Source organism: Myxine glutinosa, chromosome 4, assembly GCF_964187855.1.
Source record: "Myxine glutinosa chromosome 4, kmMyxGlut1.1, whole genome shotgun sequence".
NCBI lineage: Eukaryota > Metazoa > Chordata > Myxini > Myxiniformes > Myxinidae > Myxine > Myxine glutinosa.
This window is the reverse complement of record NC_136264.1, coordinates 48,359,416-48,385,199: the sequence shown is the minus strand read 5'-3', so window position 1 is coordinate 48,385,199 and position 25,784 is coordinate 48,359,416. Positions and strand designations below refer to the sequence as shown.

The window sequence follows — 25,784 nt, the reverse complement described above, 5'->3', positions numbered from 1 at the left end:
TCCACTTCTTCTAATTTGTGCCTCACCTCTTTTATTCCCCGGTACGTCTCCTCAAGCTCATCCTCCAAGGCTACCTTGACCGTTTCCATGTGCGTCCTCACCTGCCGGTCCTTTGTCTCCATTACCTCTATCACCTCGTCCAACCTCGTTGTCAGTCCCTCACGTACCATCTGACATTCCCTCTTTGTCGCTATTAAGTCGTTTTTTATGTCGTTTTGTGTCGCTTTTAAACCTCCTAATACCGCAGTGTTCCTTTGAACCTGCTCCACTAACTCCGTCTGTCCCACCGTCAGCTGCTCCACCTCCTGCGTCAGGTCCTCTATGCCCCCTTGTAACTTTACAGTCCCCTTTCTCACCTCCTTCTCCATGTGCTCCTTACAGTGCCTCACCTCCTCGCGCACTCCTCCGACCTCCTCACTCACTCCTCTTCTGATCTCCTCTCCCATCACTTGCATCTCCTGCCCAGATGCCACCCTCATCTGCTCCATTTCCTCCCTGTTAGCATCCAGTTTGGTTTCTACCCCCATTCTGACCCCCTCTATCTGCTGCTCCATTTGTTTAACTTCCCTTTCCGCTTGGTCCCTCATGTCCCTCAATTTGCCTTCCATACTGTTTTCTAACCCCTCTAACCCAGTTTTCACTCCCTCTATCTGATTCTCCTGGGCAGCCATTCTATTTTCTACCCCCATTAACCCATTTTTCACTTCTTTTATCCCGTTGTCTAACCCCTCAAAATTATTGTCTAACTTCCCAAATTTCTTGTCTAACTCCTCAAAATTATTGTCTAACTCCTCACCGGTACCCCTCGCTTCGTCCCTCATTACCCCCATTTGGCCCTTCAATCGCTCACTCCGAGCATCCATCCGGTTCCCCATTTCCTTCATTTGGCCCTCCAATCGCTCACCCAATCGCTCCCTATCAGCCCTCATTTGCTCCATACTGTTTTTCATTTCTTCATTATACTGGGCCATAAGGGCCGTCATTTGTATAAAAAACAAGTTCAAATCCACTGGGGGCGCTGCCACGGTCGCCGGCGCGGTGACCAGCGAGGCGCCATTTTGCGCGCCTGCTACCCTCGCTGTTTCGCTCTCCTCATGTCCCTCATGTCCCTCAATTTGGTCCTGGACCGACCCTGCTTCACTCTCCCTAACCGGACCCCAGCCGTCTTGATCCGCCATAGCGCGACTTTCAAAATTCGGGTTTTGTAAAACAAAACGAATTTCGGCCGCTCCAAATTTTGACCAAATTTTTTTTTTCTTCCTCTATTCGTTTTTTTTTTTTTTTTCCAAAATTTGGTCGGGCCTCGAATCTCACTCCCGACACCAATTGTTACAGATACGACTTTGATGGTATGGTGGGCCGAGCGGGATGGCCGCCGTATCCGTACAAGTTACCCCGATTGCACCCGGGGTTGACTAATCGCGCTATGCTGGCTCAATAAGAAAAAGAAGACACCCGGCTGGATTATAATGACACAATACGACACCAGGGGTTCAGTTCTCAAGTATATTCGTACGGAAAAAGGTTAGATTACAACTACAAGAGGGACAGCATAGGAAGACAGGCACTTAGACACACTCTTATATTAACCCTAGACAGACCACAGATAAACGGGACAACGCTGACTCACACGGGGGTTGATGAAAAGGACAGCGGGTATCGATGCCTCAAGGTGCACTCTTGGCTCAAAGCAGGGTCCAGTACGGTCCGGTCCGGTCCAAAGATGCGGGGAGGTCTTGCAGCGCTCGAGGGGTGGCGACTTCTCTCTCCAGGCTGGGGGCGCATCTCACGTCACATCCGGCGCGGGGCCGCGTATATCCGGCGGGGAGTGACACGCCCTCGGCTCGTTAGCGCCGCCCCAGATGGCATCGGCCCATGGCTTCTCATTGGGTGCGGGGGTTACCGGCTCCGCCCTTGACGAGGGGCCGACAGGGAGCCCCTCCGTGGTAACCCCGTGGAGCGCGTGGTCAATGGTGGCTAACCGAGCCGGAAGGAGGACGCCCACTCCCCATGCCGTCACCGCGCCGCCCCCCTCTTTTGTTGTTGTTGTTGTAGTTGGCGCTTCTTCATGGGGAAGAGATGCGGAGAGGTATGGGGAGGTCCTAAACTTCCTAACAGGTGCCATATAATCACATTCTGGTGCAACGAAGAGTCATAATTAATGGAAACAAGTCCTTAACTGACATAGATTAAGAATAACTAGCAAGATGTCCTATAATTGTCTACGTGTGGTGCGGGGACCTGGGCACGACATTTAATGGGGGGATGAAGGGGAAGATCGGCTCTAATGGGTGTTGTTTACAGACAATGGGACTAGGGAATGGGGTAAGGGAGAGTTGGGGAGTATCGGAGAAAATAGGGGAATATTTACAAGCGGATATGGAGGCCAAATTCCATATTCGCAACAATATATATATACATATATATATATATATATATACATATATAAATATATACATATATATATACATATACATATATATATATATATATATATATATACATATATATATATATATACATATACATATATATATATATATATACATATATATATATATATACATATATATATATATATATATATATACATATATATATATATATACATATATATATATATATACATATATATATATATATATATATACATATATATATATATATATATATACATATATATATATATATATATATATACATACATACATATATATATATATATACATATATATATATATATATACATATATATATATATATACATATATATATATATATATACATATATATATATATATACATATATATATATATACATATATATATATATATACATATATATATATATACATATATATATATATATACATATATATATATATATATATATATATATATATATATATATATATATATATATATATATATATATATATATATATATATACATATATATATATATATATATATACATATATATACATATATACATATATATACATATATACATATATATATATATATACATATATATATATATATATATGATCAAGGCACCTCCTAGCTTTAATGGTGAGCACCAGCCACGAATTATGTCTCACACGGTAAATACCGCATAACCCGCAAGGAACCAACAGCCTGTCTGCCACACAGACCATCGTTCCCACCAGTGCAAACCAAAACCAGAGGGTGCGGTGCGATCGGCGGGGATAATAATCAACGAACATAACAGCGTGACGAGCGCTGTCCCGATCTCCTGTGGACCGAAGTCCTAGACCAAAGCGTCACCTCCGACCCAAAGGGTCTTCTGGAGGCTTCAGCCCGGCCACTCTGTCAACAGACAGAGATTTATTCATTGGTCCCCTCACATCATTGGTCCCCTCACATCAGGTCCCCCTATTCATCAGACAGAGACATAATTCGTGGCTGGTGCTCACCATTAAAGCTAGGAGGTGCCTTGATCATCTTAATAGACGATTTTGGTCCTCATTGGTTAGATTTTTTGCAGTATGCCGTCCTGACGAGGGTTAATAAGCCCGAAATCTGGATTGGCGGCTCTGCTTGATGTTTAGACAATGGGGACCAATGAATAAATCTCTGTCTGTTGACAGAGTGGCCGGGCTGAAGCCTCCAGAAGACCCTTTGGGTCGGAGGTGACGCTTTGGTCTAGGACTTCGGTCCACAGGAGATCGGGACAGCGCTCGTCACGCTGTTATGTTCGTTGATTATTATCCCCGCCGATCGCACCACACCCCCTGGTTTTGGTTTGCACTGGTGGGAACGATGGTCTGTGTGGCAGACAGGCTGTTGGTTCCTTGCGGGTTATGCGGTATTTACCGTGTGAGACATAATTCGTGGCTGGTGCTCACCATTAAAGCTAGGAGGTGCCTTGATCATCTTAATAGACGATTTTGGTCCTCATTGGTTAGATTTTTTGCAGTATGCCAGCCCTGCTGGTGGATTAAGGGGTCTTACTCCTATTAAGAGGAGTGGTCCCAACTGTATGACCATGCATTGTGGCCCTTCGGGGGCATGATGCATGCGTTTGAATGACCATGTGCTTCCCTCTCGGGGTTGAGGCGCATGTGTATTGTTATGGGGACAGCCTTGTTGACGTTGTGCCTTGGCCATGGGGTCAAGGTGCACGTCCGAGGCTGTTCAAATGTTTGGACTTTTTACCTTTTTTCACACGTAAAAAAGGCAGGCCCTGACTGTGGCCCTAAACCAGTTAATAAGCCCGAAATCTGGATTGGCGGCTCTGCTTGATGTTTAGCCAATGGGCACCAATGAATAAATCTCTGTCTGTTGACAGAGTGGCCGGGCTGAAGCCTCCAGAAGACCCTTTGGGTCGGAGGTGACGCTTTGGTCTAGGACTTCGGTCCACAGGAGATCGGGACAGCGCTCGTCACGCTGTTATGTTCGTTGATTTTATATATATTTATATATACTAGGGCATGCCCGTACTATATCTATATCTAAAATTATATCCCCCCCCCTCTATTTACATGAAATGGTTTGGTCCAAAGCGAACGGCTTGCGAGTGGTGACAATCCCCCCCCCCTCTATTTACATGCAATGGTTTGGTCCAAAGCGAACGGCTTCCGGAGTTTGGTAAAGAAATCGCCATCGCGTGAACAAACGCGCAGGAAAGCGAATGAATCGCAAATTCGTTTTTATTAGTTGTAAAACATAGTTTAACGCCAACATAGTTTGCAAACGTGAAATAAATGAATACGCTCTCAAATGTGCCATCCGAGGCAGAGTGTGCCCGCCACGTTCGGCACACGCGATCGTTCGCTGCTCTCTGATTGGTTGAATCGTTTTTTGGACATAGCTCGGTAAGTAATTGTCCGATTAATATGAAACCTTGAAAAGGCACATCCTCGGGTCCCCAGCAATATACCTGGCAAGTTAAAAGTATATCGGACCCGTGGTTGTCGAGAAACAGCGGTCACAGACAAACGTACAAACGTACAAACGTACAGACAGAGATTACTGGAATTATAGATAGATATATATATATTGTTGTGGATTTGAGAATTGTTGTGGTTTTGTATTGTTGGAAGTGTAATGAATTCTTGTAAATACCTCCGTTTTATGTGTAAAGGTCAAAGGTCGTCCTCCTAGTTAATCCATATACATACACATAGCAAATCATATATCCCTCTCTTATAGTTATCTCCTTATTCTATGTAGTTTAAGGCTGTGTTTCCCAATAGTCGACTCTGCATTGCATCAAATGAAATAAGATTAGGTCCCTCCGAAGCCACCATGGCATCTTCGAAGTGCCAGTAACTTTGGGTGGGGTTAATGGCATCACCATCGCAATTCGCATTGCCAACTGCATTCGCCGTCCATTACGCACGAGGTCATCTCGGAGCAGAAGGTGGGAGGAGTCAGCCCAGCGCCAGGAACAAGGCGTGGCTTTGCCAACGCCTCCTCTAGGGGCGGGATCGGTGAGCCTTCGCGACCAATCAGGGCCGAGGCGAGCTCACCGATGGGCGTGTCCTGGAGGCCGGCGGCTTGATCGCCCCAGGCGCAATATAAGCGCAGGCGCAAGATCTTTGAGGGAGATGAGACAAGCGTGCGACGATCGCGCAGGAGAGAGACAGCAAGCCATTTCTGAAAAAGAGAGATGCGCAGGAAGTTCTTTGAAAGAGAGAGATGCGTCAGAGTTGGCAGTCCACCGAAAGTGCGTAATAGTTCAGCAGAGGATTGAGGGAGTCAAAGGAGCGAGGGAGCAGGAAGGCAGTTGCTGTAAGGAAGGCGCTTGAGTTGGTGAAGAGAGACGTGCAACCTGCGGGAGTACGAGTGAGGGAGACGCTGTTTCCAACCAGCCTTGCCACAACGGGCTCCAACACGTTGCTGGGAGCATCCCGGTGGTGTGGACCAGAGGGCGGAGAGCCGGCGGCTGCTCGCTCCCGGCCCGGTCGTCCTACCATCCCACCTGAACCTTTCTCTCCTTCCAGCCATTCATCCCTATCATCATCCCCCGTGTAAGTCTGATTGTTCGTCCGTCTTCTGTGTTGTCCTGGGGTTTAAGTAAGACTGTTTATAGGTAAGCTGGTATTTGCACTGTGTCTTCTTACTCCTTCTGTCTTTATTTTCTTATTCTTCCTCCTTCCTTGGTTCCTTTGATTTGTGTAAATATTAGTAATAAATTCCATTTGTATTTCCTACCTTCGTTCTTCTTCTTCATGCTAGTCCGGTCGTCTTTGTGATTTCCCAATTGAAAACCTGTGGCGCGATTTTGGCCAACGTTTCAGGATCGGGTTTAGTCTTTGGTAAGGGCTCGAACGTCGTGTTGCTAACACCGCTCAGCAATCATAACATCTGAAAACGGGGTTCGAGCGGGAGTCCCTCCCTTGCTCGCGGTCAGGAGGTGGCACTCAGGTCCTTGGGACTTTTTGTAGACCAAATACCCTGGCTGCTCCCGACCGGGAGGAGCGTTGGGACCCCCAGGACTCACGTCAGTCAGTCGCGGACAAGGGGATTGATCCCCCCTTCTTAAGGGGAAAAAGGCCGACGGAGAGATCCGTAACAATATATATATATATATATATATATATATATATATATATATATATATATATATATATATATATATATATATATATATATATATATATATATATATATATATACAGTGGGACCTCCAAATCCGAATTTAATTCGTTCCAGCGGCAGTTCGGATTGGGAAAAGTTCGGAATTAGAAACTATTTTCCTCATAAGAAATAATGGAAAGTGAATTAATCCGTTCCTGGACCCCAAAAATCCATTATCAAGACACTGTTAACTGCAAATACACATGATTCAAGGTATAATAAGATGAGTAAATGCCCTCAATATCAAATAATAATAATAATAATAAAAACAAGAAATAAATGTACTAACATGAAAATAACTGCATTTACCTTAGTGGAGAGTTCTGATGGTGCATGTGGAAGCTGGAGAGGAGGAAGGAGGGAGAGGGTTTTATTGCTTGGAAGGTGAGGCACCTTCCAAGCTAACATCAGATGACTGTGCTTCTGGTGTTTGCTCTCGTTGTCTCTTAACACCACTTGTAGAGGGTTGGGGCTCACTAGGCTTGCTTTCTTTAGAGAACCACCTCTCCAAAGTTGCCTGGTGTTGGCGACTTTTCTTAATTTTTCTGAAGTGGTCAATCACATTGTCACCGAACAAGTTAATGCTCCTGTTAACCACTGCTTTATTAGGGTGCCACGTTTCAACAATGGCCTGTGTTTTAGACCAATGGAAGCACAGTTCTTTAATTTCAGCACTGGAAATGTTACCACTAGCTCCCTCTTCCTCCTCTGAATAAATTTCCACTGCCACTTCTTCTTGCTGCATCTTGTGGAGGTGCTGAAGTTCTTCTGTGGTGAGTTCCTTGTTGAGATCCTCCACTAACTCCTCCACATCCTCTTCACTCACCTCCAAGCCCATGGACTGACCCAATGCTACAATAGCAGGCACAATAGGTTCTTCAAAGCCTTCAAAATCTCGACGCTCGCGGCGGGAAATATGAACGACGCTAACGCTATGTTGGCGGTTCGGTTATAGAAATACATTCGGAATTAGGGAAAAAATTTTCTCGAATTTACAGTTCGGAATTAGAGTAGTTCGAGATGAGCGGCGTTCGGAATTAGGGGTCACTACTGTATATATATATATATATATATATATATATATATATATATATATATATATATATATATATATATATATATATATATATATATATATATATATATATATGTATATATATATATATATATATATATATATATATATATATATATACAGTGATACCTCGTTTATCGCGGGGGTTACGTTCCAGAACCCCCCGTGATAGGTGAAAATCCGCGAAGTAGAAACATACATACATAAACACACAAGCTGTTTTTGATGGCATAAATTTTGATGATTAAAGCATGTTCCTACATCAACCCAATCAAATTGTTAACCGTAACCCATTCATTCATTCATTCATTCATTCACCCATTCATTCATTCTACCTTTATATGTCATTTATATAAATATATAAATATATTATATGAATATAAATGGTATATGAATATATGCTTGTGTGTTTATGTATGTATGTATCTCTATATTTGTATATGCACGTGCACCGGAACTGTAACGCAAACGGTAACTGTAAGGTGCGCTTCACTTCCGTTGAACTTGGGGCCGGTGAGTGAGCTTTGGCGTGGCTCTTCCTTTTCTATGCATTTTCTACACATATCACACATCTTACACACATACCACTATACATACTTGACTGATATACATGCCTGCTGTTTTTGTAGACTCAGAGAGAAGACCTTTGTTGGTCGAAAGCCTGTCAAATTAAAGATCGAAGTCCTGAAGCTACGTCCGCATTTGATTTAATGTCCCGATTGTGTGTGTGTGTGTGTGTGTGTGTGTGTGTGTGTGTGTGTGTGTGTGTGTGTGTGTGTGTGTGTGTTGTAAGCATGCACACCCAGTTTCCATAATCATATCGAACATTTTATCATCTGCACACAACTATACCCTGCTGGATGCACCTCAACCACTTAAATTTGGTAAGTGACTGCAAAATTATTAACACATGTAAAATTGTAAAAACGGTTACATTCTGTTTGATACAAGAAAGCAGTGAAAAATGCAGACTTTTTCAATTTCGAAAATAGGTCAAGTGGAGGTAAATTTGGCAAATTTAAAATCGATTTAACTACATCTATTTTTTGGGAAATTCTCCATTACTTGATGTATGCATACGCACTTCAACCAATATCCCTACCTGTTGAACACATTTAATCGTATCTCCAAGATGTTTACAAGGCACTTGCCTGAAACATAGCAGACTTGTCGCTGGTTGCATTAGATTCTCAACAGATGTGACAAACATGCTCATGATTAACGGGACTAAAAAAAAAAATGTAATCAAATCGGGTTAATTAGAGCTTCCACACATTTATGCTCAAATAAGCTAATTACAAATATAAAAGTACGAGTGAAACTATAAATTAGCTTGTACCAAAACTGTTAATTTTCAAGCAGAAATTGTAAAAAAAGATTTTCAAACAGCCGCCAAAATCTTTCATGTTCATTAAACTAATATTGCAAACAAATTCATGTCGCCAAAGCCCCCTCGCCTGTATCTAGTATTCGTATTGGATGGTTTCTTAAATGTATGGCGGTTTCTGGGAATGGATGAAAAAGAGTCCGAGTAGAACCCGATTGTGATGACTCCGGATAAATGACCCAGCCGTGCTTGCCCTATCAACTTCATGTGCTCGTTTCATGTGTCAAATTAGTGTCAAATGACCAAGCACTTTTTTCCATAGTTAATAATAAACAATGTTGTCCATTGTGTCATGTGATTGCGTCTGCCCTCATTTCAGTAATGGCTGTCGAGAGGATAGTGACGTAAGATAAGTTTAATATTCAGATTTTATTTTTTTTACGTACGTGTTTGTCATGATAAATGATGATGCCACAAAACAATGAGTGATCTTTTTGTCAAAGGTGGTGCTGGCATTACCTCCATGTACGTGACTGGGTGACTGGGTAACGAAGGAAGCCAAGCTGTGCAACAACGCAATTCGAGAACTTTCTCAGCTCGCGGAACGGGCAGCTGCACGTACTACACGTGGTCCGGAGCAAGGCCTGTGTGGACGGGTGTACGCAATACAAACCCCCTGACGGATCGCTACCAGTGAATGGACTTTAAACTTTGTGGGAGTGCTACCTGTGAACATGTCAGGCTTGGTGATTTATTTAATGGACGTCTGAAATTGGAAAGTCGATGCGGTGCGTCATTATCAAGTAACGGTAACCAACCCTTCAGCAATGATTCAGGAATTTTGTTGAAGAAAAGAAAATTGCACTTCCTGTTTTAATTTCCGGACACGAGATTGGCCCAGCCGTACGGGTGAAAATCGTAAGTCGACTCCCCGCCCTCGCCGGAGGTGAGGGGTTATTTTTTGTGAGCCCATGACCTAACTCTGGGTACCTGCAGTACGTATGCAAAATTTGGTGGAGATTGACCCAGCAGTTTTGTTTTTATGCCTCAGCCCCGAAAGGTGGCCGGAGGCATTATGTTTTCGGGTTGTCCGTCGTACGGGCTAAACCTCGTTTTTCTCAGCAACCACATGTCCGATTGAGATGAAACTTTCAGGGTAGGAGCAACACCCATGCAGAATGTCTTTCTATTATAATTGTGATGTCATAGGTCATGTGGTATGGCAGCCATCTTGGATTAAACACAAATAATTAAATAACTATGTCGCGGAAACCGCTGAGTGGAAAAATTTGAAACTTGGCACATTGTCAAGTACTCCCAAAGTGGAACAAAAGCATGATAATGATGACATAATCAGTGAAGTGGTATACCAGCCATAAATGTTTTCATTGAATGCCTTATCCTAAAAATCAGAAATTGCATGCACATGATCTACGACCCATTTGTGTTGAAAAATTAAATTTATGACATCATAGGTCACATGGTTTGGCAGCCATATTGGATTTAACCAAAAACCTTTAAAAAACATCTTCTGCCAAACCACTGAATTGATCGACTCAAAACTTTACGTGTACCATTGACTAGGCATGGCGATTAAAAGTTGATCACAAAAACATCATCGGTCACATGGTGTGGCAGCCATATTGGATTGAAGGAAAATATAAAATAATTATATCTCTGAAAATGCTTACCCAATTGATGCGAAATTTATCCAATTTTTTTATTTTGTATACAAGATCGAGGCTCGTGTAAGAGCTAAACACCAATGTTGCATATAGTTTGAAAATGATAACATCGTAGGTCACATGGTTTGGCAGCCCTCTTGGATAGAAAAAACCAAACCTAAGCCGATCAACAAGAAACTTAACAAAAGTGATCCCCTACCCATACATATGCAGAGTGTACATTTTGATGTCATATATCACATGGTTTGGCAGCCATATTAGATTGAAAGCCAATATTTAGAAAACCTCCTTCTCCGAAAGTGTTTCACCGATCGATGTGAAACCTGTCATGTCTGGTAAAAATGTGATACTTGAGAACAGCTGAAGGGATTTAAATCAAACTTGTTTATTTTTACGACGGCCAATGAGGGCATCTACCCGTCATCACGGGCAAGGACTATGCGGAGGTATACTGGCAACACAGTCGCATTGCTCTAGTTTTCTTTGATTTTCAGACATGTACACATACATAAAGAGAATTGCCTTCTTTTATATAGTAGGATTATGATGTACAGTAAATCCTTAAAAATTGCGGGGGGTATGTTCCTGGAAAATGCCGCGATATTCCAAACTGCGGTGGTTAAAACCAGGGGCCTATCAGAAAAAGGGGGTTAGGTTCCTTGGCTTCAATAAAACACAGAGGAAGGTGGGAGGCATCCAAAAATAAACATGTCACAATTGAAATAAACATGTAAAATAAGTATAAAATTAAAAATTAAAAAAGACTTTTACTTTTAAATTTATTCCAAAGCAGTGAGGTGAGTGAGTCAGCAAAAATATTACATACTATACAGTAGATCTAAAACAAAACACTTCGTTAAAGATGATGATGATGATGATGATTCTGGTAGAGAACAATTGCTTAAAATGACGCTTCGGCGCTATTGTTAATGGTGAGTGAGAAACAACAAAAGGCTCATGGTGCGAGATGATCGTCCATGTCGACGCAAACTATCTCTCACAACTCAGCTCAAAAACCATGATTGGTCGAAATTAAACCCCACGATAACTAAATCGCAACAAAAAGAAGTTGCCTGTGATTCTTCAAAACCACGATATTTAAAGTTTTACTGCATTTATAATAACTAGGACGTGCCCGTACGTGGGTGCCCGTTCCTTGCCAAAAAAAAAAAAAAAAATGTCTTCGCCCATGCATGCATGGGCGTGCCCATGGGCCCATGGGCATGCCCGTAAGTGCGTGATGTGACCGTACAATGAATGTATCGTCCCGACGCCGCAGCTCGGATGGCGCTGCAGTTAATCGGGCCTGTATCGGCAGAGTTATTATAAACGTGTACTACAATCGATCGTACCTTACAACAATCAACACAGATTGCAACGTCAAATAAATGAATACGCTCTCAAATGTGCCGTCCGAGGCAGCGTCTGCTCGCCACGTTCAGCATCAGTACGTCGTCACTATGACTATCCGTAAGTCCGGAAGTGACGTCCTCATTTGACTGTCCGGAAGGTCGCATATCGCAGTTACGATGAATCGCAAATTAGTTTTAATTAGTTTTAAAACATAGTTTAACGCCAACATAGCGCCAACATAGTTTGCCAACGTGAAATAAATGAATACGCTCTCAAATGTGCCGTCCGAGGCAGAGTCTGTTCGGCACGTTCGGCACACGTGATAGCTCGCTGCTCTCTGATTGGTTGAATCGTTTTTTGGACATAGCTCGGTAACTACTTCTCCGATTAATATGAAACCTTGAAAAGGCACATCCTCGGGTCCCCAGCAATATACCTGGCAAGTTTAAAGTATATCGGACCCGTGGTTGTCGAGAAACAGCGGTCACAGACAAACACACAGACAAACACACAGACAAACACACACACACACAGAGATTACTGGAATTATAGATAGATAAATATGATTATTATAAAAGAGGAAGATGTCTTGATCAAAGTCAATTTCTATGAACATGCTATTTGTGTATCAAACAGGTAACCATGCAAAGGATGTGCTCACATCCTTCTCTTTTCCCAAGTCGAACTCTCTCCTGCTGTCCTTAAACTTCGCCACATGGTGAGGTCCCTCACTCAAAGTCACCTGAAACCACACGTTTCAAAATCAGTATTCTTGATTCTCTTTCTCACTGATTCTCAACAATGCAAACCCATGCCCGTTTTCATACTGATGGGGATTATACCACGAGCACAGAACTGTTCAATGGCAGAATGCTTTAAATGAATCCTGTGGTTGATTCGCAACCAAGCTTTATAACTCTACAAGTATTTTAAAAAACAGCAAATTCCTCTTCTGGTCCAGCAAGAGCCACCTGCGCACAACGTGTTGAAGCATAACTTCCCCTTTAATCCCACACAGAATAAATTATACACAGCACAAATAAACATCTTCATGAGATAAGTCTGTAGTGTATTGGTTTAAGAACCATAGATTTAGAGGCGAAAGGAGAACGTAGGTAGCGTGTTTCCCGTTTCTCACCTTGACAGGAGACCTCGTCATCATCTCACCCGAGCCCCTTGGGAAAATGCGTGCCTGGGCAATCATCTCAAGAACACTCGTCTTGCCTGAGCTCTGGTCTCCAACAACGACGACCTGGAGCACAAGCACACAAAACGCCTTCGCATCCTCATTTGACATCTATTTTGTAAAATGATCCAATTAAGTTTATGATGGAACATGCATGCAAATGACAAGCACGTCAAAGATACAAGGGCACATCAGTGTACTTTCAGAATAATTGCAGACGGGTTCCACTAACGAAATTGAAAAATCAGTTAACACCAGGTGAGTTGACTCAGCATATCATCCTTCTGAGGTCTGAAAAATGAGTACCAGATGACTGGTAATGCGGGACATTGTATAAGCGGCACAACCGCACCATCAGAAAATGATGGCGCCAAGCAGCCACAAGCTGTATACGAACTACCACCAACAGAGCAAAGTTACAAACTACATTTCTATCAAGGCCAGTTCTGGACAAGAGTTTTTATTACTTAGGCTTTATAAACAAAATAAAAAATAGGGCTTGGGAATAATAGCGAGTTGAGAATAACAGCGATATTTAAAAAGAGGGGAAGGAAGAGGATTCCAAAGTCCATATACTGAAGAATGGGGGGGGGGGTGGGGGGGGAGGGTGGGAGGGTGTAAGGGTATCAAAGATTCTGACATTTATGCATAAATAATATGGAGCTGTCAAGTAACGGGAAGTAACAGTAAAATAAGTCAATGACTTCGCACATTGAAGAATCCGTAAACGTAAAAACAGGATTATTATAATACAATAAACAGCAGTGCAGAAATGGGTAATGAGTTCCCACACAGAAAAAAATCGTTTTTAAAGCAGTGAAGCCGCTTCAATATTTGGTTATGTTCTTCCTTCCATCCATCCGTCAAAAATGAAGAGGAATAACATTTCTAACCCACCATGTTTAATTATAAAGGGTTTTAAAGTGCAAATCTAGAGGGTTCTAAAGGGTAATTCTAATGGGTTGCAAAGGGTAATTCTGAAGGGTTCTAAAGTGTAATTCCAGAGAGTTCTAAAGGGCAATTGCAAAGGAGTCTGAAGGCTAATTCGAAAGGGTTCCAAAGGGTAATTATAATTGGTTTAGTTTGTTTCTTGGCTTTGCCTATTTCATAACAAATGCCAAACTGAATCGCTTCCTTCCTACACGGGTGCAATGTTTTTACGGTGTAGCCCATACGGCAAAGCCATCTCAAACAGTATTTGTCTGCCTGTATATATGTATGTATGCCCCTCAAAGAGGTACACCAATCAGAGCTGAGGATCTGGTCACATGACAGGGGTGATATGATGTGATTATGTCTGTGATGTCAATATGGCATACGACGGCTGACGACATACACCGCCATTTTTTTTATTTCTAAGCTGTTCAAGCCGAACAGATCGTCAAACCTGTCATATATCACAATCGCCATGCTCTACCTTTACGTTTTTCAGTCAGGGTACGAATTTGGGTAGTGATATATGTGGAGCAGAGTAGATCTGAGTAGGTAACATGCTTCGAGATGTCGCGATAAGGAACACTTCCTGTAATAAGTCATGTGTAGGCATTTGTCGGGTTAAGATGTACGATTGTGAATCTACCAGGAGATTCGTGTGTTAGTTAGTGTAGGGAATAATGAGTAGAGCCCTTGTATATCTCACCTGGTAATCAAACCTTTGTCCCTTATGGCACTGCACACCACTTAAACATTAGTTTGGACCTTTAGTACAACACTAAATGACGCCTTTCCCCCTGACATGACTTAGGAAGAAATCAGGCCAGAACACCGCCACAATTGGCCGCCACCATTTACACCTCCGGGAGGCCTACCCACCTCGCATAGCACATGCTGTGACCAAGGAATAGGGGGACAGTAGTGGAGTGATGCAGTGGGCGTGACCTGAGCGAGCCGGCGAGTCGGGGGAGGCTCTGATTGGCAGAACAGTGCGCCAAAGCCGACGTCACAGGCGAGGGATATTAACAGCGCCGGAGGCCTTGGCTGGAAGTTCAGCTCAGAGTTTGGATCGAGAGTTCGTGTGCGCATTTGAGCAGGAGTTGAGAGGAGTCGAGTTCAGAAGAAGCAGTTTAGTTACTGTCCCGGTGCGATCCTGAGCAGTTGAGACTCGGCGTGTGGAGTTGCGCAGAGAGCAGTTCAGTTGAGCGCAGAGAGCCCAAGCGGAGTTGGCAGTTCGCAGTGCGCAGTTCGAGAGTTGAGCCCGAGCAGTTGGATTCCTGGCAGCGCAGTTCAGAGACCCCGACCCGAGTTGGGATGAGGTGTAGCCCGAGTGGAGCTCGCTATCCTGCTGTGGGACCTCGTGGTGCTTTGGAGCTTGGTGCACGGACCTCGTGTGCAGCAACGAGGGCGTTGGCTCGGGCCTAGCGGGGCGTGCGAGGCGGACGGAGGATTCTTCCAGGCCGGGAATTGAAGACGACAAGAGAGCTAACCCGAGCTCCGCGTGTACATTTTACATGACGTGTTCTTTTTATTAATTCATAATCCCTCGTTTTGTTTCTGAAGTCGGTGTGCGGGATCCCGATTTAGGATATTTATTACCGGCGCATGTTTTTCCTGTCTCTGCCTTTATTCAATAAACCCTTATATTACTTTTTGTACATAATATCTGAATGCAGTCTACCGGGTGGTTGATTTCACAGTTAAGGCTGCGGGGACTTGCGCCGCTTCCCTCCATTCCGCGTGCTTAGGTGTTTTAGATTTTGGAATCCGCCGTTGTTTCCACCTTGGAGTTAAAGCCTTCGTGATCGGCATCCGCGGCCGCCAGATTTTAAATTTCGGCGGTTGCGTGACATTTGGTGTCAGGAGTGGGATTCGAACCTGTCGGACAAATTATTTTTTGTCCGCGCCAAGACATCAACACGGTCGGGCGTACATTGCGCGCGACGTTCGAACGCAAAAATTTTTATAGTCGAGGCGGAGAAATTTGATGGTCAATTGGACATACGGAGCGCGATATCGCGTCTTCGACAAATTTAAATTGTGTTTTTTTTTTTTGCAATTAAAATAAATACGCGTGCGGGAAACGACCTTCCGAAAAGCGGATGTCGGAGATCGACGAAATGGAGGTACGTAGCGAGGCCTCCGTCAGTGTAGGGAGTGAGCCGGAAATGGGGGATAGCGTTGGAACTTCCCCCGCCGGAGGGACGGCCTCCAGAGACGACCAGGCCTTAATGAAGTTTATGAGGGATTTAATAAATGAGAGCAGTGAGCGAACCAATAAGGAATTGAAGGGCGAAATGCGAGAAATGAAATATGGGTTGGAAAATAAAATGGAGGGAATGAGTAAGGAGATGGGAGAAATGAGGGCCCATTATGAGCGAATGGGAAATATAATTGATGAATGTACGAATAAATTGAAGGAAGGACGAGCGAATGGTGCTGCCGGTGCACAGGAGAAGCCAAAGGTGGCAAAAATTGAATCTGAACGGGGGGAAGCTAAATTGGGAATGGGAGAGAGTACGGCCCATGCAGATGTGCACGGGGCTCAGGAGCCGGGAATGGCAAAATTGGGAATTGCACGGGGGGAAGGCAAATTGGGAATTGCAGTGGGAACGGCATGTGTAGAGGTGAATGGGGAATGCCTGCAGGGAATGGCAATTGTGGATTGTGCACAGGTGAGCGTGGAGTGCCCACAGGTAGATGGAGAGGCAAGCAGGTGCAGAGGTGGATGGAGAATGTCCACAGGTGAATGGGGAATGCCTGCAGGGAATGGCAATTGTGGAATGTGTACAGGTAGATGGGGAATGCCTGCAGGGAATGGCAATTGAGGAATATGCACAGGTAGATGAGGAATGCCTGCAGGTAAACGTGGAGTGTCCACAGATGAGCGGGGAGTGTCCACAAGTGAATGGGGAAGGAAATTTGGAATGTGAGAATTGTAATGGGGAATGTTTCCCACATTCTGGCCTGGTTGTTTGTCGGGACCGGGTGGATGTCACAACACCTCAACAGGGGGATGAATTGGAATTGGTGCAGCACCAGGGTGGTGGTGCAGAGCAATTGGGGGTCAGTGCATTAGAGCCGGACCGGGTATTTATTGGGGATATTGATGAAAGCCTGGCGGGGCCAGAAATGATTTGTGATGATGATGATGATGAAGATGAGGATGATTTGATCCAGCGGCTGGGGACCTGGGACAGTCCCATAGAGGTAAAGGTTGACCGGGCCCAAAGGAGTCTGGGTAATGAGGTGAGTTGGCCCGAGGAGGTGGCTGTGGTGACCGTGGGGACCCTCACCGTACACTACGATTTGGCAACGGAGGCTCCGAAATTGGACAACCAGTTGGGGGAGTGTGTTGGCTCCGGGCTGGATTTGGACCTTGGGGAGTCGGGAGATAGAACCTCCAAAGAGTTGGTCCCCGTAGGGAATTTGGACCAGCTGCAGGGAGGGGCAGAACAACCGGTGGTAGAGGTTGTTACCTGCAGCTGTGGTGATTGGACACCTGGAGCAAAAATTGGTAAAAGAAAATCTAAAATAAAATTAAAATGAGAGTTTGATTTGGCGCAGCCATGGGGAGAGTTGGTCCCCGGGCTGTGGGATTTGGACCAGGAGAGGTCATGGGGGATGGCCTCGGGGAAAAGTTGCCTCTTTGTAAATTTGGGGATGCCAGCCAGCTGGGGGGCTGAACTGGCGGGATTTGGACGTGGGGTCCAGCCATGGGGGGCATGGTACGACCTGGGCCCCACGGGGGGTCTGGCGGAGTGTGGTGTCCCTTGTCCGTTGGGGGACCGTCCGGGCGTGTGGCTCGGGCAGACAGGGTCACCGGACCTTGGTGGGGGTTAAGACCTCCAGGGGGGTCCGAGGTGGTTTCTCAAGCCTGGGTTGGCATTTATTGAGGACCACTAGGGGGAGGTGTTGTGGGTCACGCTTTGGTGGTGGCACCGCGGACGGCCAGCTTGGGCCTGATGTAGTGACCACCCAGGCATGTGGCCTGGCACCCTCCTCCTGAGATTCTGGGACAGCCAGCATGTGGTGACCTGACATGTGGTGCTGGGCTATGGACACAGGTCGAACCGAATGGACAGGAATGAGATAGCCTGCCGGACAACCATTGGGGCATCTGTGGAACGTGATGGTTTCAGATTGACCTTCCACAGATGTTCCGTTATGATTTATGGACTCTCGGGTTGGGAAGAGAGCCATGGGGATGTGAATCGGGAGATGTGTAACGAGCCGAGCATATGGGCCATGCTCGGCTGGCATGTGTATGGCAAAGCATCTTTCTTTGGTTGAGATTAGTGAATTGTGACAAATGTTTGGCATGGGTAATCTGTGGATTAGATGCAAATTTAAGGGTGAATTTTGTGAAGAGAAATGGTGGACACTGTTTAGTGACGCCATTATTGATCCAGGTGTGGTAGACCAAAGTGTTGGAGGCTGTGATAAAATTGACAGGGTAGCAGGACACAGCCTTCGACTGGTTATGGGGGCGACTGCGCCAATATTTGGGACGCGGAGTCATGGGGATGTAGTTGTGTAGTTGAGGGTCAACGTGGTGCTGTGCGTGTCCGAGGGGTGTGGACCATGTCTTCTGGGTGAGTCTCCTGGTTGAGCATGGCTGTCGACTGGACCTTGGTGTGGTCAAGTGTGGGTGAGCACTGGGGGGGCTGCAGTTCTGTAGTCGGACTTGGGGATGATGTGGAGGTGCAGGGGACGTGGCTGTAGGGATGCCACGCACTGCGACCGGGCCCCCCAGGGCCGAGGTTGTGTGTGCGTTAGTGTGTGTTGTGGCAGCAAGTGCTCACCACATTGGCCAGCTGGGGCTGGTGCAGCTGTGTTCCTCGCAGGGGGGCCGAAGGATGGATAGTGGGTCGCACCCTTGTGGACACTCATGGGCCATGTTGGCGTTTTGACTGCTCACCTCGTCCCGATGACCCTTGCACGGTAGAGGTGCAGAGCTGTCGTGGCCACAGGTAGTTGTGTAGTGATGATCACCGTTGGATGTGGATCCACATACCTGCCAGTATAGTGGGGACAAAAGCGAAATTTGGAAGAATTTGGTAGGCTCAATGTGAAATTTTGGGATTTTGATGGTGGATTGCACTTTGGACCTGACCAACCGGTAATTACCTGCACTTGAGGTGAGTGTTGGATGAGTACTGTCCCAGGCTTCAGGACTTGCTATTTAAAATTGAGGGACATGTAATTTGGAGTTGGGAGGCGGGTGAGAGTGACGACATGGCCGGTGAGGGGATGGAATGGGGGCCACACAGTGTCTTGTGGGTGGCGTTTGTGTTGGTGTTGTGGTTGTGTTTTGATGTGGTCGTGAGAGTGGAAACAGAGCGAGTGATGATTATTGGAGACAGAGGGGTGATTATTGTGCTTTTGGAAATGTAATGATTTGAACTGTGAATGGGATTTCACATGTGGCAGGCCATGGCAAGCCTTGTAACATATTTTACACCATCATTGGAATTGTGCTGAGTTGTGTTGAGAATGGAATGGCAGCGGGGGAGGAAGTGTGTTTTGGGTGGGGAAGGTGTGTGTGTCCGCAGGTACGGATCAAGCTCTGAGGAGCGATGCCTGCGACCCCCCCCCCCCCCCCCCCCCTCTGCGGCAATTACCCCTGGCAGCCAGTGGTAACTGGAAATTAGAGCTCGTCGGTGGAGGGTCTGGTTGGGCGCCGCGGGGTGAGGAAGTCCCCGGGTGACCCGTGTTGCTGCGCTGAAGCAGGAGGCCGCGGAGGAGCCTGGTGTGTGTGGAGACCCTCACCGGCGAGGTAACGGCGGAAAGGGGCTGTTGGGCTGTCACGGGCCAAGAGGTAAAGGGGGGTGGGGGGGGGGGGCAATGAACTTGTAAGTCGGTTGACTTGTATTGGGACTGCGGGCACCAAGCCTGAAGCGCCCCCACCATCTTTTTGTGCAGTACCTCCCGCTGCCTAGTTGAGGAATGCACACACATGTACAGACTTGGCATTTAATATGGAATATTTTTTTGGTGGGGGTGAACTTACTTTTCAAGATGTCTTAGAACCAAAAGTTCATTGGAATTATGTTGAAATTATTCTAGATTTTGTTAATGTGACCTTTAGAAGAAACAAAAACCACATTTGACATTTCGAAACAAATAAATTGATCCTTGAAAGTGATGTAAACTGATATCGAACTCAAGTCATGGACAGTCCTGTGTTAAACTTCTGTACGTTTTCCAGAAGTATCTCTTTATTTTGCACATTAGCCAAATTTTTTTTTAACAAAAACAAAAGTTAAATTACGACTGGGATTACGGACAGTAAAATTACAGTTCAGTACTTCGTGTAACCCCCACGAGCGTTCAGGAGAGCACGTACACATTGAGGCATGCTGTTCACGAGCTTTGCCAAGGTTTTGACAGGAATCACTTGCCATGCAGTGACAATAGCATGCTGCAATTCACGCACAGAGGTCGACTGCTGGTCCAAGGGGTCGATTTGACGCGTGAATTCTGCCCACAAGTTCTCTATCGGATTCATATCCGGGGACATGGCAGGCCACTCCATATGCTCTACACCATGGTCAGCAAGAAAGTGTTGGATCATGCGAGCACGATGAGGCCATGCATTGTCATCTTGGAAGACAAAGTTTCCTCGAAAGGCTGCACGAGCAAATGGAAGCAATGTTTCTTCCAGAATGGCCCTGTACTTGAACTGGTTCAGGATTCCATTCAGAAAAACCAGGTCAGTTTTGCCCCCTGCATGAAAAGCAGCCCAATCGGTCACCCCACCACCTCCAGCTTGGACTCTTGGCACGATACAATCTTTGTTGTAGGCTTCATGCACTTGTCTGCGCACTCGGACGCGGCCATTTTGACGATAGACCAGAAATCTAGACTCGTCACTGAAGATCACGTGATTCCAGTGTTCTGGCTGTCATTGACGGTGCTCTCTGGCCCATTGCAATCGGCGCTGGCTGTGTTGTCTGGTCAGGCGTGGCTTTCTCAGGGGACGCCTGGCACGATAGCCTGCTTGAACCAGTCGTTCGTTGACTAGCCTTCTGGATACAGGCACATTTGTCAGTTGCTGCCACTCAGCCCTAAGCCGATTAGCTGAATTGGTACGGCCATTGTGGACTAACCGGTGCAGCTGGCGATCATCCCTCCTTGTGGTTCTGCGGGGACGTCCTGGCCTCGATATTGGAGTAGGGACACCACTCTGAGCATTTCGTTTCAGGATCTTTGACACCTGACCTTGAGTGATGCCATACTGCCGAGCAATAGCACGCTGTTTCATGCCGTAATTTCGTAAAGCCACCACTCCATGACAAACAGCATTGTCGAGTTGACGGACCATCTCCAGAGGAAGCAGCAATAACTTTTGGAGACGTGCAGCAGTTGTTTTCCACTAATACAGAACGCAACAACCCTTGTATACCCGACTGTGAAGCCAATCATCAAATGCACCTGTCTGTACATTTTGCCACGCCACCTGTGATATAATCCTGTTGTTGACTTCTTCCTGCGACAGACAATCAGTGACATGGTTCTTTTAACAAATAAATCACCAAAGTGTAAAAGAAACTCACCAGATTGATATACTGAGTTAAGAAAGTAAACCCGTCAAGAAAAATATATATATTCCATATTAAATGCCAAGTCTGTATATGACGTCAATGCCATGGTCCTGCAGGGGGGTGAAATAAGTGCTGGTTGTGTGTTTGTGTAGTGATGATTTATGGAATGAGTATGCGTGGTTAAGGGGTTTGTGTTGTATGAATGTGGGCGAAATCCACCGAGCCATGTCACTCACCTGTAACACCTGGACAGCGCCCGTGGAAATTTAGGGGGTGCATTGGGGATGGCCCCGCAGGTAAGGTTGTGTCTTGTGGCATCCACCGGGGGACGCGTTCTGTAGACCGGGGTATGTACAAAGGTTAGAGTTTTGAATTTTTGGTAAGTTGATTAAGTTTTGTGGTGAAGTTCGTTTTGGTGTTGTTTGTTCCTCCCACTACAGGAGCGATGGAATGAAGACCATTGTAAATACATGAATGTACATACTTGCATGATGGTTAAGGGGTTTAGAATGTTAAGGAAGTGTAGGTAGGTAGTCCGACTCACTTCCCACAGCCCTTCCTGATTTATTTCATAGGTTAATTAAGTGTGTGACAGTAAGTGTTAAGGCTGGAATGGTAACGCCTGCAGTGAACCTTGCAGGAGCTACCGTTCCGGGGGGTGGGGGGGGGGGGGGGGGAGCTGTGTTACGAATTTGGGTAGCGATATATGTAGAGCAGAGTGGATCTGAGTAGGTAACATGCTTTGAGATGTCGCGATAAGGAACACTTCCTGTAATAAGTCATGTGTAGGCGTTTGTCGGGTTAAGATGTACGATTGTGAATCTACCAGGAGATTCGTGTGTTAGTTAGTGTAGGGAATAATGAGTAGAGCCCTTGTATGTCTCACCTCGTAATCAAACCTTTGTCCCTTATGGCACTGCACATCACTTAAACATTAGTTAGGACCTTTAGTACAACACTAAATGACGCCTTTCCCCCTGACATGACTTAGGAATAAATCAGGCCAGAACACCGCCACAATTGGCCGCCACCATTTACACCTCCGGGAGGCCTACCCGCCTCGCATAGCACATGCTGTGACCAAGGAATAGGGGGACGGTAGTGGAGTGACGCAGTGGGCGTGACCTGAGCAAGCTGGCGAGTCGGGGGAGGCTCTGATTGGCAGAACAGTGCGCCAAAGCCGACGTCACCGGCGAGGGATATTAACAGCGCCGGACGCCTTGGCTGGCAGTTCAGTTCAGAGTTTGGATCGAGAGTTCGTGTGCGCATTTGAGCAGGAGTTGAGAGGAGTCGAGTTCAGAAGAAGCAGTTGAGTTACAGTCCCGGTGCGATCCTGAGCAGTTGAGACACGGCGTGTGGAGTTGCGCAGAGAGCAGTTCAGTTGAGCGCAGAGAGCCCAAGCGGAGTTGGCAGTTCGCAGTTCGCAGTTCGAGAGTTGAGCCCGAGCAGTTGGATTCCTGGCAGCGCAGTTCAGAGACCCCGACCCGAGTTGGGCTGGGGTGTAGCCCGAGTGGAGCTCGCTGTCCTGCTGTGGGACCTCGTGGTGCTTTGGAGCTTGGTGCACGGACCTCGTGTGCAGCGGCAAGGGCGTTGGCTCGGGCCTAGCGGGGCATGCGAGGCGGACGGAGGATTCTTCCAGGCCGGGAATTGAAGACGACAAGACAGCTAAGCCGAGCTCCGCGTGTACATTTTACATGACGTGTTCTTTTTATTAATCCATAATCCCTCGTTTTGTTTCTGAAGTCGGTGTGCGGGATCCCGATTTAGGATATTTATTACCGGCGCGTGTTTTTCCTGTCTCTGCCTTTATTCAATAAACCCTTATATTACTTTTTGTACATAATATCTGAACGCAGTTTACCGGGTGGTTGATTTCACAGTTAAGGCTGCGGGGACATGCGCCACTTCCCTCCATTTCGCGCGCTTAGGTGTTTTAGATTTTGGAATCCGCCATTGAGTTTCCGCCTTGGAGTTAAAAGCCTTCGTGATCGGCATTCGCGATCGCCATATAAAAATTTCGGCGGTTGCGCGACAGTATGTATGCCCCTCAAAGAGGTACACCAATCAGAGCTGAGGATCTGGTCACATGACAGGGGTGATATGATGTGATTATGTCTGTGATGTCATTATGGCATACAACGGCTGACGCCACACACCGCCATTTTTTTATATTTCTAAGCTGTTCAAGCCGAACAGATCGTCAAACTTGTCATATATCACAATCGCCATGCTCTACCTTTACGTTTTTCAGTCAGGGTAAAACACAAACAAACCAATTGCTAAAATGACCATCAAATATTGAAAGCATCGACGTTACGGATCTTCCAATGACACAGTATGTATAGGCCTTAGGCCTCATGCCTTGCCTTCAGCTTCACTTTCACGCCGCTTCGGGCAAATTAGCCCAGGTTTCTTAATACAGCAGTATTGTTTTTGTGATAATAATAATAATAACGTTAATAATAATAATAATAATAATAATAATAATAATAATGCATTTATTTTATACTAGGGCGGGCCCGTACGTGGGTGCAAAAAAACATGCGTGCAAACAACAACAAAAAAAAAACTTTGAAACCACGTGGCAGTAACGACCACAGAACCCCCCCCCCCTCTATTTACATGAAATGGTTTGGTCCATTCGCAAAGCCAAAGCGAACGGCTTGCGAGTACGGTAGAACCCCCCCCCCTCTATTTACATGAAATGGTTTGGTCCATTCGCAAAGCCAAAGCAAACGCCTTGCGAGTACGGTGACCATACCTTGGGAACCACTTGTCCGATTAATTTCAAACCTTTAAAAGGCACATCCTCAGGTCCCCAGCAATATATCTGGCAAGTTTCAATTAGATCGGACCCGTGGTTGTCGAGAAACAGCGGTCACAGACAAACACACACACATACACACAGAGATTACTGGTATTATAGATAGATAGCGCTTTTCAGGAAGCCCAAAGATGCTTTGACAGAGTGCAAAACATAATGCATAGCAAAACATAAAAACAATTGCAAAAAAAGAAGAATCAATAGGGAAATATTCAAAGCACAAAGGAGGGAGAAGGAGAGGAGATAGTCAGGGGTTAGATGCTGTGGGTTAAATGTTGAATGCAGTGTTGAACAGGTGGGTCTTGAGTGATGTTTTGAATGTGGTGAGTGAGGAGGAGTCTCTGATGGTGTGAGGTAGCGAGTTCCAGAGGGTGGGAGCAGCGATGGAGAAGGCCCTGTCCCCCCAGGATCTAAATTTGGTCCGGATGGGGGGGGGTCAGGAGGTTGGTACCAGCAGAGCGGAGGTTGCGGGTGGGAGTGTGTCTGGAGAGGAGGTCAGCCAGGTAGGATGGGGCCAGGTTATGGAGGGCTTTGTAGGTCAAGAGGAGGATTTTGTACTGGATTCTCTGGGAGATGGGGAGCCAGTGAAGCTTGTAAAGGACGGGGGTGATGTGGTCACGGGTCCGGGAATGGGTGAGTAGACGGGCAGCGGAGTTCTGAATGTATTGGAGTTTATTGGTGATTGTTGAGGGTGAACCATAAAGGAGGCTATTGCAGTAGTCCAGACGGGAAGTGATGAAGGCGTGGATGAGGGTTTCTGCAGCCACGGAGGAGAGGGATGGACGGAGACGGGCGATGTTTTTCAGGTGAAAGAAGGCTGTCTTTGTGATCTGTTTAGTGTATTTGTCGAAGGAGAGGGTTTGGTCAAAGATGATGCCAAGATTCCGGATGTGAGGGGAGGTGGATACTGGGAAACCGTCGATGTTGAGGGCAAAGTTATGGGTGGACTTGGTGAGCGTTTTTGGGCCAATGATGATTATTTCAGATTTATCACAGTTAAGTTTGAGGAAGTTGATTTGAAGCCAGGATTTTATTTCAGTGATGCAGTTTGTCAGGATAGAGTGGGTGGCGGTGGAGATGGACTTGGTGGAGATGAAAAGCTGGATGTCATCGGCGAAGCAGTGGAATTGGAGACCATGACGGCGGATTAAGTGACCGAGGGGGGGACAGGTAAAGGATGAAGAGGAGGGGGCCAATAACTGAACCTTGGGGGACACCTTGGGGGAGGGGAGCAGTGGGGGATTT

General features: G+C 45.9%; 2 protein-coding genes across 5 annotated transcripts in view; both read right to left on the bottom strand.

Annotated features, from left to right (window-relative positions):
- Window positions 1-25,784, bottom strand: part of LOC144891596 (uncharacterized) — a 710,104-nt gene that overhangs the window by 67,774 nt on the left and 616,546 nt on the right. The window lies entirely within an intron of this gene.
- LOC137424622 (dynamin-like GTPase OPA1, mitochondrial) overlaps window positions 1-25,784 on the bottom strand; it is a 169,621-nt gene that overhangs the window by 44,271 nt on the left and 99,566 nt on the right. For all 4 annotated transcript variants that reach the window (XM_068112259.2, XM_068112261.2, XM_068112258.2 and 1 more), the window contains 2 exons: window positions 13,188-13,301; window positions 12,711-12,791 (listed from right to left, as the gene is read on the bottom strand). In XM_068112259.2, coding sequence (XP_067968360.1) covers window positions 12,711-12,791; window positions 13,188-13,301 — 195 coding nt within the window. The remainder of the gene's footprint in view (window positions 1-12,710; window positions 12,792-13,187; window positions 13,302-25,784) is intronic.